A 15,866-nucleotide genomic window follows, 5' to 3' on the forward strand; every position below is an offset into this window, starting at 1 on the left:
CTGAGTTATCCGTTAAATTAATGGAATTAACAGTGTGAAATTTAAACAACTTTGTATGCTGTTACCAGTTGGAAGGAAATTAATTACTTAGTTTTAATTCAGCAATTTAATGAGTTGTAACATGATTTTAAATCTTGTTTTAGATGCACAGTAGGGTTTTTTATTTAATAGATTGGACCTATGCATACTTCGGACTTTGGTTGCTAAACTACTCTTTATAATTCTATAGTTTACATGGTTTTGAACTGAATTATACTTTAGGTTTTAATTGCTAAAATATTACACATTATTCTGCAATTAACTGGATTATGGTTTTGGATTTTAATTGTTGAAATAATTATGCATTATTCTGCGATTAACTGGATTATAGTTTCGAACTTAAATTGATGAAATATTATACATTATTCTGCAATTACCTGGATTTTGGTTTTGAACTGGATTATGATTTTGGACTTTAAATTGCTGAACTGTTATTTATGTTCTATAATTTACATGGAAGTTAACTTGGATTTTAATTGAGGAATTATTGACTTATATTCTCTCAATTACCTAGATTTATGTGTGGATTTTAATTACTGAATTATTGTATTTAATTCTGTTAATTACATGGATGATATGGATTGTATGCACCGGTATGGGACGGTGTCATACTAGGGATGGTTTAGCTCAAAACGCTAATTCCTACCTCTTATGGATTTTAATTGGTGAACTACTTTACCTGTTCTATCAATTATATGGATTCTGTGGATTATATGCACATATATGAGACGGTGGCATACTAGGGACAGACTGGTTCAAAATACTCAGCCCTACCTACTTTTAAATAAGGGAATGGATTATAAAAATTTAAATCCTACTTATATTCATGCTTAGTCAAAGAAGCTGCACAAGCTGAATGACTAACCGGATTACTTGCTATTCATGCTAAGTCAAAGAAGCTGCATAAGCTGAATGACTAGCTGGATCTCTTCTGAATGAATGGATAGGATAGGATTTATATATATATGATTATGGCACCACGACATGAGCTTGAGTCTCATGATCGATGGTTAAGGCGCGTATATGCAGTGGATGCATAGCTGGCTATGATAAGTTGAGGTATACCCTGTTAAGCTTAGGTATTCATGCCCACTCAGGTGCGTTTTGCATGTTGCCTTCTATTCAGGTTGAGACCCTCTTTATAGTCCAGTGAATGTCCCTTAGTATGGATATATATATTTATGGATGGACTAGATAGATATTGTTGAGATATCTAAGATGTATCTGCGTGTCGAGTCTCTGTTTGGATTATAGTTAGAATAAAACTTGTTCGTGGGCCTGATCCACTATTATTTTTCAGGTATCGGACGGTTCCAGTCTTAGAGCATGTTCGTGCTGAGCAAAGACGGTCACTCATTCTTCCGACTGTATAGGATTTTTGTTTACATTTTATTTTGGATTTTCTTCCTAGTTTTGTTTATCTTCAGCTGGGTTTTGAATAGGGGTCTACGTAGTATGGATTCCCAAGTTGTAAAAGATGAAGGATGATTTGTATCAAAAGATTTTGTTTATCAATGGAAGTTTTTTGTTTATCGTTTTAGTTATTTTCAGCGTTTTTATTTATTCTTGTTAATCATATTTATATTCTGTGTTCGTGTATTACCATTTGATTTGATATCCTCGAGTAATCGGACGTGGGCCTGGCCAACCCGCATCTGGAAATTCGGGGGTATCACAACCGTCCTCATCACAACCACTGTGTCTTCACTGTCGAAATTTCTAATTTCTGTATTTGCTGGCCAATCAGAAGCTTGCTTGTTCAATTTTTCCTAATATATATATATATATATATATATATATATATATATATATATATTATTTTAAATATAAAATGAAATTATATAGATAAGGTATTTTAGGAATTTTAGTAAAAATAGTAGATGACGTCGTCAATTTTCATCGTTGACTGACGTTGACAGGGAGGTCCGTGTAGGATATTTTCAAAAGTAGGGGAGGTTCGTGTAATTTTCGAAATAAAAAAAGTATTTTATGTAATTAAGATAAATTATAAGAGAGGTCTATGTAAATTATCCTTAATGTAGACAAAAAGTTGTATGATTGAATGTGTGTGATAGGAATAGGATTATATTCATTTTGTATAAATTATGCAAAGACATTATGAAACTTTTTTCAAAATATTCATTAAAAATTATGGTAGGACCATATCACCTATAAGGCTATAACTACACTATATAAATTTTACACATCATGCTTTCAAGTTTCATTTAATTTTATAAAGGGGGACCAGTTGATCTATGGATCATTTTATCTTTGCAATTCAAGCATATGCTTCGTGTGGTCAAACACTTTAAAATCATGTAAAAATTGGTGAAATTCTAGTAGGGAGAGTAACTTCGATCTTTCATTCTTTTTTTCTATTCTTAATATAACCAAAATAATGGAGAACATTTATGAAAATAATAATAATAATAATAATAATAAAACGAGAGAACTTATACCATAAAAAATTAGGATAAAATCTAAAAGGCACATAGTGAGAGAGAAAAGAACCATCTGAGTCAAAAAAAAAATGAGGCCGCCAAGGGCTAATATATATATATATATATATATATATATACCAAGTATTATATATATAAAGGGCGTAAATATAAATAAAAATAAACCTTGACTTGTAAACCCCCTACTTGTGTTTTTATTTTTATTTTTTTTTAAGCACAAAACTCCTGTCAACTAAGCCGTGTGCTCAGTTAGTTTTTGAGGTAAAAATGCCCTTACCTGCTTAAGTCAAGTTCAACCTGAAAGTAGTATTAATATGTTGTAAAAATAACTTCTATTAGAGGTGTCCCACATCAAATTCAAATAGAAATTAAAATAAATATAAATAGATTGAATGTTAGCACCATCAAATAACTTAAGTTTTTGGATCGAATAGCAAAGCACCGTTCTTTTATGTTGGTAAAATGTGCATAAAAGAATTAGATGTTTGCATCACCTAATGACTACCGATGGTGTAATATTTCTAATCCAACAATGATAATTATTAATTACTAAGAAAGCTATTTTAATAAATAAATTGGGGGGCCAATGTACTTTTTTTTTTTCTTTTCAAACCCACCATTAATAATTATTAAAGGTGGCCTATAAACATTTCAATCCTAATTAAGTTAGAGTTTAATTTGTATTTGTTTGTAGCCAAACTCAAAACTGCTTGTACTTGATTGCAATATGTGTGTAAGGATGTAGATGCTGTCACGAAAAAATAAGCATGTATTGTACGCAAAGCTACCTAAACATGATTTTTACATGCACTCAAAAGAAACTTCAATAAGAAATCTTCTTGTCATACTAATTTTGTCCTCCTTTCAAACAAAAGATTGAGAGTTAAAGACTAATAAAACATCACGGTTTGAAATTTACTTATGTAGTCCTACTGATTAGGTTGCTTTCCATATTAGGGAGCTCCTTGCATCTTCCCACTCCCTTCTAATCACTAGCTAATTCTTAACATTTTTGTCATTAAAAAAAAAGGGACAAAGTATACAAAACCTCCCTCGACTTGTAACCTTTTTTCAGCAAACCCTCTTTGTCTATTTTTTTACCAAAAAACCCCCATCGACTTGTAACTTTTTTCCAATAAATTTTCCTTGTCTAATTTTTTATCAAATAACCCCCCTCAACTATCTGAAGGAGATAAAAGAGTTGATATTTAGACCAAAATGTCCTTTTATTTAAATCTTAATTCTCCCAAACTTCAAAAATTTATATCTCTTAAACGGTACATTTAAAAATTATAAATAATATATGCATGAAAAGCTTATGAAGTAAAGATTCCAAAAATATAAGATTTATATAATAAACCTCCATAACCATAGAAAAATATGCAATCTAAAAATCTACTCCAATAATCTTATTTTATTTTTTAAAAATAAAATATTCGAGATATTTGCAAGGAAATTTTCAGAATCATTCATTTACATATGGAGCCAAGTATATAAAAAAATTAGCCCCAACAGAAATCGATTTCATGAGATATCATATTTTGCGTCAAAGCATTTTTCATTCTTTTATAGACTCACCATTTAAAAAAAAAAAAAAAATGAATATTCAGTCTCTATTGAGGCTAATTTTTTTATATGTTATGCTCCATATGAAAATGAATAATTTTGAAAATTTTCTAGCAAATAACCCGAGTATTTTATAAAAAATAAAATAAAATAAGATTGTTGCAGTAGATTTTTAGATTATCAATTTCTCTCTGGTTATAAAATTTTATTAAACAAATCTTATATCTCTAAAATCCTTATTTTATAAGCTTTCCGTTGATATATTATTTGCAAAATTTGGATTTACAATTTGTGAGATATTAATTTTTGAAATTCGAGAAAATTAAAATTTAAATAAAAAGGCATTTTGGTCCAAATATCAACTCTTTTACCCCTTAGATAGTTGAGGGGGGTTCTTTGGTAAAAAAATTAGATAGGGGGATTTATTGGAAAGGGTTACAAGTCGAGAGGATTTGTTGGAAAGGGTTACTGGAAAACGCTACAAGTCGAGGGGAATTTTCTGTACTTTGCCCTAAAAAGGGTAAAATGCAAAAAACCTTTTCTGAATTATTAGCTTTTTGCAACTAACCCTCCTGAAATAAATTGCCCCCCTAGACTATTGGTTTGTTGCAATTAAGGACAAACCCATCACAAAAGACTATTTTACCCTTTGTTATTAAATTTGTCATTTCTTATTAAATTATTTTTTAGTATATTTTCTCTTATTTAAATATTAATTATACCATTTACCTTAATTTTATAATTAGTATCAATTGATTATAAAAATAAAAATAAATAAATAAATTTGTAGCTATCATTTTCTAAAATGATTAACTTATTATAATAAAACTTATCATACTCACTTTAAAAAAATTTAGTATAAAAAATATTTTCTTTTTCAAACAATATTCATGAAAAATTAATAAATTACGTAAATAAAAATATCTTCTTTTTAATGCAATATATTCATGAAAATTAAGAAATTACTTAAATTGTTTCAAAATTTTCTATTTAAGATTTTTATTTAAATAATTAATTTAAAAAATTAAAGGCAAACTTATGCAAATTTAATGGAGAATATTTCATCAAATTAGTATAAATTTTTTTCATAATTTATTTTAACAAGAAAAATATATCTAACTAGGACGATGCGGACGATCAGTCTTTCGTCCGTACAAATAGCACCAACCCGTAACCTATGTTGTATTGGTGGAGTAAGCTTTGTTTACCCTTCTTCCATTCGATGAACCACTATCACCTCGTGTTCGGCGTGTGGTCTGTCTCTCATCAACGAAGTCGTGACTCTCTTCACGCGCTTCCTAAGGAGACTCGTCCATTAGGTCGTAGCTAGGCTAGGTCGTAAGCGAAAGAGTCTTTCTATATGAAATAGATTGCAAAGAAGAGGCATCGTCCGGACGCGAGCAAGACGGATCATCCGGGGTGACAATCGCAAACATTATATATACCATATTTGGTTAGAGAATTTGCACCAAGATGTAGATACAGTCCCAGGGGTCAACAGTTCTTCTCCTTAATCCAAAAGCGAATCAGCAAGCGAGGAACTCCCTTCCGAAGTGTAATTTAATAAGAAATGGTATTATGGTCATTTAATGAAAAATAGGTAAAACAATGGGGTATTTTACAACTAAATGTAATAGTTTATGGAGTTTTATGCACAAAACATAATTCTAGGGGATATTTGCAAATTTAGACATAGTTGAGGGAGTTTTTTTGCACTTTCCCCTAAAAAAAATTACAAACCCCCAAAAAAAAAATTGGAAATCTGAATCATCCAAACGCACCCAACCTAAGCGAGAAAGAGAGAATATATTTAGCTGGGAGTAGTCATCTACTTCAACAATGAGCCGTCCAATTTGCTCTTACTATTCCACCACGAGGCTTCCATTAAATTAATACAATTTAGATAATTCTTCTTCCTTCACATTTTCTTGAGTAAAAGAAAGTCTATCAAATCAAGTTCAACTTTCAAAACCTAGTACAAACTACTGGAAAAATGCAAAAGATAGAAACAGCAGATAATACAATGTGCAACTTGGGAAGTAGAAGCATGGAACTGGGCGTATCAACTAATAATCCTTGCCCAAATCATTTAACAACTGGCTTGATCTCGGTTCCCAACTACTCAAGAAAACACATCCCCGGCGAAGAGAAGGTTACAAATTATTTCCTCCATGGGAACAATATCTTGAGAATGTCCGTCAGCTTGAAGGCACTTCTTCTCCTTCACATATAATTCCACTTCACGAATTCTGCCACTTCTTTCAAGACCAGCTAATAGAACATCGTACGTCCCCAATGCAACGTGAATCCCTTTATTTTTCATTGCCTTGAATACTTTAAGCCCTTTATCACCATTTCTAGAAAAGAAGTAGGCATAAATCAAAGCAGTGTAAGTGGCCGTGTTCTTCTGGTCGTCAGGCAATAGATCAAATACCTTTGCGGCAGAAACAGGATCTCTAGCACAGCCGAGCCTATAAATTAACAGTGCACCCAGATAAGTTCCAGGATAAAGTCCAGCCCTCGCCATTTCCTCAACAACCACCACAACTTTCGGAAATGAATTTGTTCTGACGAAAACACCAATCAAGGCAAGATATGCAGTTCTCTCGATATTTATTCCCATTTTCAAACTGTATTCAAAGGCCAACAAAGCACCACTTGGTCGGCAATGAGCACTATTTGCCTCAATGATGATTGAGATAATACCAGAGTACAATGGAGTATTCTTATCCATCATGCTGGAAAGTAAGCAATCAACAGCAACAAAATTTTTCCTCATCAAAAAATTTAATATTACTCCTCTGTCTATTGTGGAGTGAACATCAGAAGTAGCTGCAGAAAAGTCGTCTGTCTCTTCCTTAATGCATTCAGTAGAAACATGAGGATTAACTTGCTGAAGGAGCACATGACTCTCACCAGCAATTTTTAGAGTTTCAAGTGCTTCCAGATATATAGGGTAACGAAGGACGAGGAAATTTTCTTTCATATACTGAAGAATTTGGGTCATTGCCCATGTTTCCCCTGCTTTGCAACATTTCTCAACCAAAATGTTGCACGTAGCTTTATCAGGTAGTACTCCAGATTCCTGCATTTTACTGAAAATATCCAGAGCTGCTTTGTATTTGCCTGAAACCCAGTGAAAAGGAATTCAATAACCGTCAGATACGAAATCAACAATTTTTTTTTTCCCTAATTGGTACTCACACACACGTCTCTTTCAAGACTTGAACCTCTGACCTCCCTTTGGGAAGTAAGAGGCTGATAGTGCTAGGCCACTTGCCCGTTGGTATACGAAATCAACAATTCATTATACCATTCTTGCAAAATATATATATATATATGCTATCGTGTGTGTATATACATGTTTAATCATATGTATGAGTATACATATATGTATATTTTCATTTATAATATAGATATACACATTATATAAAGACAAACATATTTGTTGCGTAAATATGTCACTGAACAGTCATATATACACGTGTTTGAGGGTAAAAAAGTTAAAAGGGGGAGGGTACCCTCCTCTTCTATGTGCAGTTTTGGGTGGACATAGTTTTCACACAAAGGTCAAGCTCCTCCCACCTTCTGTTTTCTCCCTCTCTGCCACTACCAAATAAGGGGAGTCCCCCTTCCCCAAGAAAAAAAAAAAAAGTGATTGTGAAACCAAACCCAGGAAAAAGAAGTCTTAGAGTAACCAAATCTCACAACTGATTGCTCCACCTCAACCAAACCACTAACACAATCACCTTTATCATCATCATGACCCCCAATATCCTCCACACAAAGGAAAAATACAACCCATTTCCACCATGTTCAAACTTCAAATCATGACAAAAATAAAGAAAAATCCAAACAAAAGCATTGAAGTCCAATTAAAGCAAATCAAATCTTGTATGACATAAGAAAGAGTTAGAGTCAACTCAAGAAAGCTTCGACCTACTTATCAAAAAAAGAAGAAAACCTCGACTCCACATACTTGGATTTAGTTACATGTATCTTTCTTTGTCACTCAACTCCATTTTTGCTTTTGCCCTTTTTTTGGTGCCCCAAATAGAACGAAATAACTCCTTTTGACAATTTATTCACTGGTCTTCATTCCTCATTGCCTAATCATCCTAAATGAATTTCCCTAATCGTATTCAACTGGTCCATCCCTAACCTTGCACGATATTAATATTTTACTCTTATCTTTTCTTGTGGATTGTCTAAAGTGCCAGGTAGCTAGTCTCAAACTGTTCGACTGGTTGCAGAGATATTTAAGGGCAAGTCATTCCCAAATTGCTAATTAAAATTGTTTTCCTGCCCTGGTTTACCATACTTTGTTGGGTTGAGTTAAATAATAGAAATTTTTAGAACCAAAGGTTCAATTTTGGTAAGATTTCAAAGGTTGCAAAAAGCAAATTGGCTAGAACAGGGAATCAACGATTCAGCATAGGTGCAATGCATTTACAGTCCATTGGCAGGATGCAGTAATTAAAAAGTAAAAACTAGCTATTCTTTTTTTACCAAGTGTGCTGAAGTTTCCATAGTATGTTTGTTATAGGATACAGCTAGAATGTGGCTCATAAAGTTCGTATTTAAGTATAACTTGGGAGAAGAGGTATGCCTGCTTAACCTGTTTGTAGTTTCAGAGGGCATACCCTCGGTGATCATTATATTTAAATTTTTGGTCCTTAATAATAATCATTTTTACCTAGCAATTGTAAGGAAGATCACTCGCTGAGATTTTATGAAAATCCAAAGCTTTAAGCCACAATAAACAATATCTACACGAAGCCACGTTGAGTGGGAACAATAATGTCAACACACATAAGCTCCGAGGTTAGAGTAGCTTTAGTGGCAGAGGTAATTATTATTTTTTTTTTAATTGCATCTATAAAGACAAGAAAATTCAAGTTCGAGGATCAAATAGTAATGGTTCAAATACAGCCAATGGTCAATGAAAGTACAAGGTTGTAGCAATGAAAGGATGCAAAAGTTCAATAAGAAAGCACCCTTAAGCTTGAAGTTTACTGATGAATTACTGTATTTAGATATATTGTACCTAACAAACATTATATTCAACAAATTCAACAAAAGAGAGAAAAAAAAAGTAAATAAATACTAACAAACGAAGAAAGGAGCATCTATGTAAATTTATATAGAGTTTGCTCACTCTCACCAGAACCAGCAAGATGCTCCATTAAGACTGTGTATGTGTAACAATTTGGCGAACAACCAGATTGAAGCATCTCCTTGTAGACCTCAGCGGCCTCCTTCGCTCTGTTCTGATCAAATAAAACCTTCATATACGCAGTATAAGAAACAACTGTGGGATGACATCCCTTGGCTTTCATCTCCTTCCAAACCTTTGCTGCCCCATCAAAATCCCCATCATTGGAAAGCCAATGCAGAAGGGAAGTGTAAGTAACAGCATCAATCTTGATCCCTTTCTCCTGCATCTGCTGAAAAACATAGTTCATTGACGAAATCCTTCTAGCTTCTCCAAAAATATCCAGCATGGTTGTATAAGTAAACTGGTCATGCTTAAAACCTTTCAACCCAGAAGCCCAATTGAAAAACAACCAGGCCTTTTCCATTGGAGGATGGGTTTTGAGAACTTGATTGATTGTGTAAGAATCCCATCTTAAGGTGAGCTTCTTTAGCTGTTCTTGAGCAACATCCCAAGTTGAATACCTTAAAATATTTGATATGTTTCTAACGGTATCCCTTGTATAAACTTTTACATCAAGAGATTCTTTCTCAGCTGATTTGTAAGATTTCCTCATCCGTCTGTTAATTTGTCGAATAGTTCTCCGTTGTTTAAATTGGTGAAGGGAATGTACCCCTTTATTGGAACTTCTGTTCCAACAGCCAAAAGGCTTATCACCATAGATAGCCAAAATGGGGTTGTATTTTTTGAGAAATCGAAGGGTAGCATGAGAAGTGAACATATATAACCAACAAAACTCTTCATAGGCAATTTGTTTGAATTAATGTCCACGGCCACAGGTCAGCGAGGAGCAGCAACAGGCAATTACATTATCAGACATCTAGCTCCCAACAAAGATAGCTATAACCAAAATAAACCCATGATCAAAGAACTAATATAGTGCAAAAATCAACAAAACAAAAACAAAAAGTGCTTATTCGTTAAAGATAATATTGTAATCTCAAATTTTCTTGAAGAAAAGGAATCTGCAAAAGTCAGATTTTACTCATCTGAGTCATCTCAACTTAGCAACCCATGAGGCTAACCACATACATGGACCCATTTTTGTACAATCAACAATTGTGAAGTCATTATAGTAGTTTGGGTTACTGAAAGAAAATGGAGCAGAGGAAATGACTCACGATAATGGATATTAGTGAAAGGGGACTTTGGTCGAACACAAGAAAGAAAATTTGCTCAGGGACTCCATTCAGACGAACAAAACTATTATGTAGGAGAGATTGAGAAAAAAGAGAAAAAAAAAAAGAATTATTGGGTCCTCCTCAAAAACACTGGTAACAGACTGTAAAACCGAAACCCAATCACTGAACAGAATTGACACGGAACAACATCAAAATCACACACAAAGATAAAAACACCATTGAAATTAAACTCAAAAATTCTCAAAAAAAAAAAAAAAAAACAAAACAAAACAAACCATTGGAATCGAACTAAAAAAGAATTAAAAAAAAAAATCAATGGAAAGACAATACCTGTGAGAAATTCTGCAACTCCTCGCCAAGTGACCTCCTGCAAGCTGCGTGACTCTCTCTCTCTCTCTCTGCGTTTCTGAGAACGATGACGTATTAAGCGAAAACTGGCTCAATTTTGTGCTAGTGAACGATGAGTGTGGGCCGACACTCAACAAGATCAACACCTGTGGGGCGGAATAGTTTGGGCCGACTACGCTAATTAGTGTAGAATTATTATATTTTAAACTTTCTCACTCAAAAGGAAAACACAAAGTCGTTGTAGTATAGTGGTAAGTATTCCCGCCTGTCACGCGGGTGACCCGGGTTCGATCCCCGGCAACGGCGTCATATTTTTTGTTTCCCAGTTATAATCTTAACAGCTTGGAACCCTATAATCTTCCAGTATTTCAGACCAAAAAAAAAAACGATTTGGACCCAACAATAAGTCACTTTTTTTTTTTTTTTTTAATTAAATCATGTGCCCATTTAATACTTTTAGTTATGCTAACCCAGAAAAGGTTGAAGAGTCAGATAGATGGTCCAAAAGATGCTATTATGATACAATTACCTAAATAAATTTATTGACAAGTGGTTTTGTTAATTAATATAAGGGATATGATATCTTCTGAGAGATTCTTTTGTAACAAATCTGCATAATTAAAGAGATGTTGTTTCTTGCACATCTATAATTGATGTTTATTCAGAACCGGTCAGTCAATTACCACTATATGAAATCATCAAACTTGTGCTTCTCAGCTGGCGAATGAACCATCATTACTGAATCCGCAAGGAAAGAGAAAGGGAAGGAAAGAACTTGTGGTTGCAGCTCCACTCAAGTTACTTACCCAAGCTCATGACTTTCTTCATAGAGACAGCTCATGTTCAAAAATTGTAGAATGAAAATGACAATGCACCAAGCAATGTATCCTCCATGAAAGGAGAATAGTTACACAAGAAAACGTGAATCAAGAGGTCAATGATCTCCCAAGTAGCTGTCAATATTGATTTTTGAACTGGATAATTGGTATCTGATGGCATCGTGAAAGTGAAAGATCGATCACCCATGGCAACTAAGTCCAAGAAACTTTTCCACTTCCTTCAAGAATTCTAAAACTAGTAACTATCAAAACTGTTCAACGAAATCATCCCTTGTTCAACTCTGTTTTCAAAAGACCAGTAACTATCAAAACTGTTCAACGAAATCAACCCTTGGTCAACTCTGTTTTCAAAAGACCCTTTTTTATTTGCTTTTTTAGAACAAGAAGCTATTCTTAGAGAAACCAAACCATGCATGCAGTCCCATGTTTTTGAAGAAACTGAGAGTGCCAAAGCAAATCCATCTGAAAATTGACATTCACTTCGTACACAATGCTATTATCTTTTTCATTTACCCAATTTAGTACATGCATTGAATATCAATTATAAGTACATTAATAACAAATTCAAACGAACAAACGAACAAACCCTCCTGCTAGAATCTTACTCATTTACCTAAACAAATGCAGAAAGCGTCAATTATAAGCATACAAAAATCAATTCTTCTGAAGGAAAAAATAATAATAATAATAACAGCATATTAATTTTGCCTATATGCTATGTAATTCGCCAAAGCAATCAATGGCACCGCCTTCTCTTGATTGAACCCTGCAAGCTGATCTTTGGCCTCATTGTTCAATTTCTCAGCAAACTTCCTAGATTTCTCAATACCAATCAGTTTTGGGTATGTCACTTTTTCAGCCACCAAATCTTTCCCTGCTGTCTTCCTTAATTCTCGGGTCAACTTGGTCACATCAAGGATATCATCTACAACCTAAAACAACAACCCAATTAGGAATGGCAATTTGACCGGCCCCCGCAGTTACCCGCCCCACCCCGTTTTTGACGGTTTTGAGGAACCGTTTAGCTTATTTGGGTGATGATGGGTTGATATAATAAAAATCCGCACGAGTTTGGTGCAGGGGTGGGGGAAGGTCGCCCCAACCCGCCCCGCCCCGCTCCGTTTAGATAGGCAACTTACTTAAGTACCCTTATTTCATTATTATATATATTTTTCATTATATATATTAAGTACCCTATATAATAATATTAAAGTAACAAATGAATTTTGATTAGAAAGAAAGTTGCGATGGTGAAGAAATGAAGATGAGGAAAAAAAAAAAAAAAAAAAGAGCAAATCTATTGCAACAATGAATAAATTATGGTCTTAAACGGGGTGGGGCGAGTATCTTCGGAGGTAAAAATGTTAAACGGTTGCGGGGATGGGGTAGAAAGTCCCCCCGTTTTTGCGGTTTTGGGCGGGGATGGGGGCGGGGTTTTTAAACGGTTGCGGGTGCGGGGGAGGGTACACCCGCCCAAACCCGCCCCTGTTGCCATCCCTAAACCCAATGCATCTACCAAACTTTATGAGTTTCTCAACTTCTTCATTTGACCCACCTCCCAAAATTGCTCCAAGAACCACTAAACCCTCCAATAAAACTGCAGTCCTGTGCACATGAATGAACTCAAAGTGCTCCAATCCAACATCAAACACTCTCTCAGAACTCATATCAACCACCTGCCCTCCAACTAACCCTTCAAACCCATTTGCTTGAGCTAATTCACCAATCCCATGCACAATTCTCTTCGATGACACGCCGACCGTGGCAGTTGCTATGTGCTCGAATGCGAAGGCAAGGAGGCTGTTACCAGCTAAACCAGCCACGTCTTCGCCAAAGAGTTTGTGGTTCGCGGGCTTCCCGCGGCGGAGGTCGTCGTTGTCCATATAGGGGAGGTCGTCGTGCATCAGAGACATGGTGTGTATCATCTCCACTACGCAGGCCGCCGACATGGCGGTGGACTCGTGGCCGCCAACCATCTCACAGGCAGCAATGCAGAGAAGGGGTCGGACCCTCTTGCCGCCGGCAAGGAGAGAGTACCGCATTGATTCGTGGATCATTTGAGGCTCCCGAAGTGAAACGGCAGTGTCCAAGACTTGGTTCACTGAATTGGCATTTTCAATCATGTAGGCCTTGAAATTGAAGGTTGACAGTGAAGATTCTACATGGGTTTGTTGTTTTTTGTGAATGTTATCGTCCTCGACAATCTGTTCTTTGGTGAGAGTTGCAGAGACAGAGAGAGAAGAGAACGAGATGGGAAGTGTTGCTGGGTTTGGGAAGAAGAGAGATGTGGGTTTGGTTCTCCGAGAAGATCTGGATCTGTTAGGAAGATCATAATGGGATTTCACCCATGTTGTGCTCCAATTGGCAACACTCATTTTTTGAAGCTATGGATGAATGGTGGTGTTGTGTATGTGTTTGTATATTAAGGAAGAGAGAGAGAAACTAGAAACTGAAGATTTGAAGCTGATAACTTTTCAAATTGCAGTAAATTCCACATACAATGAAAAGTGAGTTTAGAGAGAGTGTGTGCAAGGCTTTGAGTGTGAAGAGCGGCATTACTGACCCATACATACACTTGAATAGCAACGGCAATGTGGATTGGTTGCTAATTAATGTGTATATTTTGTCTACCCTATAAGTAACTGCGACGTATGAAAAATTTATATATATAATAAATGAAACTTCCTCAATATGCTATTAGATCTCAAATTTCAGATAAGAAATTGCAAACTTGTTTACAACATTTGTAGGTATGCGAAGATTTTGATTGGCAAGTTTCTTCATTGAAATAAGATACCACTTTTAGTGCATGAAAATAACATTTTTATTACATAAAATACATCACTTATTGGTAGGCATAAAATACATCACTTATTGGTAGGCACCTTATAATTTCATAGCAATTTTGATCCTCATCTTTTGATGACCATTAATTTTTCATACAATGTAAATACTTTACCTAAATATTATTATATAATTAGAAGAGGTATTCATTTTATACTTTTACAAAAACTTAAAGTGCACTAATTAAGAGACAAAATCAAGAAAAGTCATTTAAATAATAGGAATTTTCACTATTCATATAAATTTGCGACCAAATCGCCACTTAGAAAGTGATATCTTACCTCAGCAAGAACAATGTGATTAACATTGAAGCACTAAGAGGCAAAAGTCAGATTCTACTCATCTCTATTTATCAACCCATAAGGCTAACCAGATTGGGTCGTGTACATGGACCCAATTTTTGTACAATCGAGTATGGAGCAGAGGAAATGATTCACAATAATGGATACTAGTGGAAGGGGAATTTGGTCGAACATCTGGTGAGGGACTCCATTCAGACGAATAAAGTACTATAACGTTGACAAAAATTAATTATTGGGTCCTCAAATATACTGGTACCAGATTGTAAAACCTAAACCCAATCACCGAACAGAATTGAAACAGAACACCATCAAAGTCAAACTCGTAAACACTCAAACAACACCGTTGAAATTAAACTCATAAATACTCAAAGAACATTATTGAAATCAAACTAAAAAATACTCAAAAAAGGCCATTAAAATCGAACCCTAAATTTAAAAAAAAAAAAAAAAATCGATAGAAGAACAATACCTGTGAGAGAGTTTCTGCAACTCCACGCCAAGTGACTCCCTAGTCCCTGCTCGCTGCGTGACACAGACACTCTCTCTCGTTTCTGAGAACGGTGACGTATCAAGCGAAAACTGGCCCGATCGCCTAGAATTTTGTGGTACGGACCTGATTAATTAGATGAATACGGGCCGGTATGACTTGGGTATAATATTATTATTATTATTAGGGTAAAAAAAAAAATTCGTGAACTATATTTGAATTTGCAAATAACTTGCATAAAATTTCAAAAACTATCTCATTTTGTTGTAACATACCCAAGGATTATACTATATTTCATTAAATATACATAATGTCCCTTCTTATTGAATTACATTTAATATATTTTTCTTATCTAAATAAATCATGAAAAAAATTATACTAATTTGATGAGATATTTTTTATTAAATTTGCATAGATTTGCCTTTATTTTTTAAAATTAATTATTTAAATAAAAAGTTTTAGTATAATATTTTAAAAAAATAATTTAATTTTTTAATTTTTAATGAATATATTACCTGAAAATAAGGTATTTTTTTCAAAAGTATTTTATCAAATTTTCATCAATATATTGTATGAAAAAAATAATATTTTTTTACGATAAAAATGTTTAAATAGGTTATAAAAT

General features: G+C 34.3%; 1 protein-coding gene, 1 non-coding gene and 1 pseudogene across 2 annotated transcripts; 1 reads left to right on the forward strand and 2 right to left on the reverse strand.

Annotated features, from left to right (window-relative positions):
- Positions 1 to 5,893: 5,893 nt before the first annotated feature.
- LOC132283683 (pentatricopeptide repeat-containing protein At2g01390) lies at positions 5,894 to 10,908 on the reverse strand. Its single transcript, XM_059785681.1, has 3 exons — positions 10,752 to 10,908; positions 9,229 to 10,119; positions 5,894 to 7,190 (listed from the first exon to the last, which is right to left on the reverse strand). Exons 2-3 carry the CDS (start codon positions 9,998 to 10,000, stop codon positions 6,187 to 6,189), a joined length of 1,776 nt encoding a protein of 591 aa, XP_059641664.1. The 5' UTR covers positions 10,001 to 10,119; positions 10,752 to 10,908; the 3' UTR covers positions 5,894 to 6,186.
- A 95-nt stretch (positions 10,909 to 11,003) lies between these two features.
- Positions 11,004 to 11,075, forward strand: TRNAD-GUC (transfer RNA aspartic acid (anticodon GUC)). The gene has a single exon. It is a non-coding gene; the product is annotated as a tRNA-Asp (tRNA).
- Positions 11,076 to 12,088: 1,013 nt separating this feature from the next.
- LOC132286134 (geranylgeranyl pyrophosphate synthase, chloroplastic-like) lies at positions 12,089 to 15,432 on the reverse strand (annotated as a pseudogene).
- Positions 15,433 to 15,866: the final 434 nt, after the last annotated feature.

The sequence above is a fragment of the Cornus florida genome, unplaced genomic scaffold (genome assembly GCF_030987335.1).
Source record: "Cornus florida cultivar Cherokee Brave unplaced genomic scaffold, ASM3098733v1 CherokeeBrave_3.0.0_Hap2_Chr11, whole genome shotgun sequence".
In the NCBI taxonomy this organism is placed as follows: Eukaryota; Viridiplantae; Streptophyta; class Magnoliopsida; order Cornales; family Cornaceae; genus Cornus; species Cornus florida.

What these genes read in the sequence shown, in the direction of transcription:
- LOC132283683 (XM_059785681.1), bottom strand. Translation starts at nt 10,000, where the DNA reads ATGTTCACTTCTCATGCTACCCTTCGATTTCTCAAAAAATACAACCCC. An exon ending in GGAGCATCTTGCTGGTTCTG is followed by an intron (nt 7,191 to 9,228) that starts GTGAGAGTGAGC and finishes ACTGGGTTTCAG; the next exon opens with GCAAATACAAAGCAGCTCTG.